The following is a 4,885-nucleotide window of genomic DNA, read 5'->3' as shown; positions in this document are numbered from 1 at the left end:
CGCCCCCCCCTCGCCCTTCCACGCCCTCCCCTCCCCCCACCACCCTTCCACGCCCCCCGCACCTGCAAGCCCGGGCAACGCCGGGTATATCAGCTAGTATATATTATATATATATATATATATATATATATATATATATATATATACAGTACCTACTGTATGTGTGTGCCTGTGTACCCGAGTATCTGTATGTGAAGTATTATGGTTTAATTAAATATGTTACATTAAACTTACCATTGTATGTTTAACTCTGGCATTTGTCTGGAAAACAGATACATACAGTAATCATATAGTGTGTGTCTGTGTGTGTGTGTGTGTGTGTGTTGGCATCTAGCCTGGCTTCGTACACCTCTTTTAATGAGCTTCTCTGAATCTGAGGACTCCGCCTAATGTCGCTTTCACAGAATATTGAGGTGAACGGACCTTATGTGAAGAAAGCAGTCGGATTTATTTCACAATCGGTCTTTTAGTATTTCCTCACTGTTTAAATTTGAATAACTTGTTGATGGCTACAGAATGATGTATTATTAAATTATACACCCCACTCCTAATAATCACGAAAGCAAGCAGGACTAGTTAATAATGTCTCCATGCTGCAAAACATGTGAAAAAAGCATCAACAAGTATTCTATCTCTAGGGAAAAGTTTCCACTGGGAAAAAACAACCATTACCGGGGTTGGTTTTGCCTAAATATAGCAGTGGGGTGACTGAGAAATGAATCCCCAAAATGTCAAAGGCAGTTTCCTGGTTATTGAAGTCATGTCACTCAGATCACGTCACCGAGAATATACACACATACAGTACACACGGCTCACACCCTATTTATCGCTCACTGTCAGGTGATATTTTGCCGAAATGTTACTAATTTGCTGAGATTATTACTCCTTTGAGGCTTGGCAAAACGTTGTGTAGGGAATCTAATTTAGGGGGAAAATGCTTAAAATTGTGAGCATACATTAAGGACAGTGTCACACATCCCTATTCCCCAGAGTAACATCTGTGTCCTTTTTTGCAGAGCCGAGATTAGATCAGATTAACCAAGACGTCACTGTACAAATACCAAAGCGGGGGTAAAAGAAGCTGGTAAAATTAGCCACACAATCTCCACCGGCCAAAATCTTTCTTACGGGACGGTATTTTGCAGAGGGCAGATCGCTGCCTTTTTCATCATTTTGATATTACAGCAAATGTTCCTTAATGTGGAAAAAAAAGAAAAATGTAAAGTCAATGTTGGAGACCTGCATTCTTCTTCAGGGTGGCATTACTCAATAAGTCTGCAGGAAGATCTGGAAATGATCTGGTACAACCTCCCATATCACCAGCCTAGACCTTTGTAGGGATTAGGACTTTGTAAGAGGTCACGTCTCTAACATTGGAGTCACCTGGTCTTGGTCTCTCAAACTGCACTCTTCTGGCATCAAATTTCCTATAACATGCTGTATCTTTTGGCATTATCTCATGTCCAATGGATGTCCCAAAAGGTCCAAAACGGAGCACAGCAGTAGCAAGGAGTGGGGCCACAAATCAGAAAAAGGGGTTAAAAAATAGTTTATTCCACAACAAGTGAGGGGTACAGGGTAACTGATGCGTTTCGGGAACAAGTCCCTTTGACAAACTGCTGTGCTCCGTTTTGGACCTTTTGGGATATCCATTTAACCTACCTTGCTGACGTGAGGCACGCATCACCCAGGGACAAGCTGCTGTATTGTGAGTACTTACCTGTTCACTCCATATGGTCATGTTAGTTTTGCAGGCTGTTTTATGGGGAGGGTAGGCATGTCCATTATGGTATATATATAGGTCTGTCACCACCCCATAGACACCTATGCATTGTTTTTTTCTGACTGGAGTTTAGACAAACAGGTTTCAAGAAAGTCTCACATAGCTCTGATTATAGCTGATTCCCAATGGGTGATTCACAAGTGAACATTATTACACTGATGTTATGGTGTAATTGAGCCCTGATTCTGGGACTGGTTCCCTCAAACCTTATCTCATGTCCATGTCCATGTATCTTCTTCATCCAGGAAACAAGTCAACTTTCTGGCAGTCTGTGAGCTAGATGGAGATCATGTATTTCCGCCTACTCTCTCTTAAAAAGAACCTTTGGGATACTAGGATACCGACAAGTAATAGAGCAATAAGCCACCCGCTCATCAGGATTGCTAACACTTTCACAGGAAGCTTAGTCTCCAGCATATTCCATGTGCTCATTTCATGAGGAGAAGACTCGTCCATTTTGATAACATCCTTCATAACACCTGAGGACAAAGATATAGGTTTTAAGTGTCCTGCATATAGGTTACATAGCAAACCACTCTCCATGGGATGGACATGTCCTACAGACATATAGGTTACATAGCAAACCACTCTCCATGGGATGGACATGTCCTACAGACATATAGGTTACATAGCAAACCACTCTCCGTGTGATGGACGTGTCCTACAGACTTATAGGTTACATAGCAAACCACTCTCCATGGGATGGACATGTCCTACAGACATATAGGTTACATAGCAAACCACTCTCCATGTGATGGACATGTCCTACAGACATATAGGTTACATAGCAAACCACTCTCCGTGTGATGGACATGTCCTACAGACTTATAGGTTACATAGCAAACCACTCTCCATGGGATGGACATGTCCTACAGACATATAGGTTACATAGCAAACCACTCTCCGTGGGATGGACATGTCCTACAGACTTATAGGTTACATAGCAAACCACTCTCCATGGGATGGACATGTCCTACAGACATATAGGTTACATAGCAAACCACTCTCCATGGGATGGACATGTCCTACAGACATATAGGTTACATAGCAAACCACTCTCCGTGTGATGGACATGTCCTACAGACATATAGGTTACATAGCAAACCACTCTCCGTGGGATGGACATGTCCTACAGACTTATAGGTTACATAGCAAACCACTCTCCGTGGGATGGACGTGTCCTACAGACATATAGGTTACATAGCAAACCACTCTCCATGTGATGGACATGTCCTACAGACTTATAGGTTACATAGCAAACCACTCTCCATGGGTTGGACGTGTCCTACAGACTTATAGGTTACATAGCAAACCACTCTCCATGGGATGGACATGTCCTACAGACTTATAGGTTACATAGCAAACCACTCTCCATGGGATGGACATGTCCTACAGACATATAGGTTACATAGCAAACCACTCTCCGTGTGATGGACGTGTCCTACAGACATATAGGTTACATAGCAAACCACTCTCCATGGGATGGACATGTCCTACAGACTTATAGGTTACATAGCAAACCACTCTCCATGGGATGGACATGTCCTACAGACTTATAGGTTACATAGCAAACCACTCTCCGTGGGATGGACATGTCCTACAGACTTATAGGTTACATAGCAAACCACTCTCCATGGGATGGACATGTCCTACAGACATATAGGTTACATAGCAAACCACTCTCCGTGGGATGGACGTGTCCTACAGACATATAGGTTACATAGCAAACCACTCTCCGTGTGATGGACCTGTCCTACAGACTTATAGGTTACATAGCAAACCACTCTCCATGGGATGGACGTGTCCTACAGACATATAGGTTACATAGCAAACCACTCTCCGTGGGATGGACGTGTCCTACAGACATATAGGTTACATAGCAAACCACTCTCCGTGTGATGGACGTGTCCTACAGACATATAGGTTACATAGCAAACCACTCTCCGTGGGATGGACGTGTCCTACAGACATATAGGTTACATAGCAAACCACTCTCCGTGTGATGGACATGTCCTACAGACATATAGGTTACATAGCAAACCACTCTCCATGTGATGGACATGTCCTACAGACATATAGGTTACATAGCAAACCACTCTCCGTGTGATGGACGTGTCCTACAGACATATAGGTTACATAGCAAACCACTCTCCGTGTGATGGACATGTCCTACAGACATATAGGTTACATAGCAAACCAATAAACCAAAAGAGAAAAGAACTCAGTTCTATATAGCACTCAATTATCGCTAGTTGTGAATGTCAATATTAAAATAATCTTTATTCAAATTAACTATTTAAAATAAATGGTGGATGGGATGAAAATAAAACATGACTAAGTATGTGAAATAACTGGAACTATGCCAGTGTTAGCGGGTCGCTACTAGTAAATTGTCGGTCTGTAGAAGTGGCAGTGTCTAGTTGCTCAATTTGATATGTATGAATAATTGTACTCCCCCCTGGTCAGGGAGGGGGGTAAGGTGGTATAATGGCCGGAGATCGTGTATCTCGTCTAGTGCTATATAGTATAGCCTAGAACAGCAGTAAATGCTGTGGTGATGGGTAATTGTATTAACCTCCGGATTAAAGTTACATGGCTTTGCTAAGCAAATGGGGAGCAGAACACCCACAGCTGTGCTGCTGAACCTCCCGGTAAAAGCAGGTGGCTGAAGCTTGCTGTGTTAGCAGCAATGCTCAAGCCTTAGCATATGGAGCTATGAACCTCCGTATCACTCTACCTCTCTCAGACAGACACTCTCCCTCTCTCAGACAGACACTCTCACTCTCTCAGACAGACACTCTCACTCTCTCTCAGACAGACACTCTACCTCTCTCAGACAGATACTCTCACTCTCAGACAGATACTCTCACTCTCTCTCAGACAGACACTCTCACTCTCTCAGACAGACACTCTACCTCTCTCAGACAGATACTCTCACTCTCAGACAGATACTCTCACTCTCTCTCAGACAGACACTCTCACTCTCTCAGACAGACACTCTACCTCTCTCAGACAGGCACTCTCACTCTTTCAGACAGACACTATCACTCTCAGACAGACACTCACTCTCTCAGACAGACACTCTCACTCTCTCAGACAGAC

The 4,885-nt window shown here is 43.3% G+C and overlaps 1 protein-coding gene across 1 annotated transcript in view; it reads right to left on the bottom strand.

The window, feature by feature from the left end:
* Nucleotides 1-282: 282 nt before the first annotated feature.
* The window catches only part of LOC142462999 (natural cytotoxicity triggering receptor 3 ligand 1-like), a 10,651-nt gene continuing 6,048 nt past the window's right edge, over nucleotides 283-4,885 (bottom strand). Inside the window, exon 4 of the mRNA XM_075565195.1 lies at nucleotides 283-2,262. Within this exon, the coding sequence (XP_075421310.1) occupies nucleotides 2,060-2,262 (203 nt within the window). The 3' untranslated portion in view covers nucleotides 283-2,059. The remainder of the gene's footprint in view (nucleotides 2,263-4,885) is intronic.

Source organism: Ascaphus truei, chromosome 11, assembly GCF_040206685.1.
Source record: "Ascaphus truei isolate aAscTru1 chromosome 11, aAscTru1.hap1, whole genome shotgun sequence".
NCBI classification, from domain to species: domain Eukaryota; kingdom Metazoa; phylum Chordata; class Amphibia; order Anura; family Ascaphidae; genus Ascaphus; species Ascaphus truei.
This window is presented reverse-complemented; position numbering and strand designations above follow the sequence as displayed.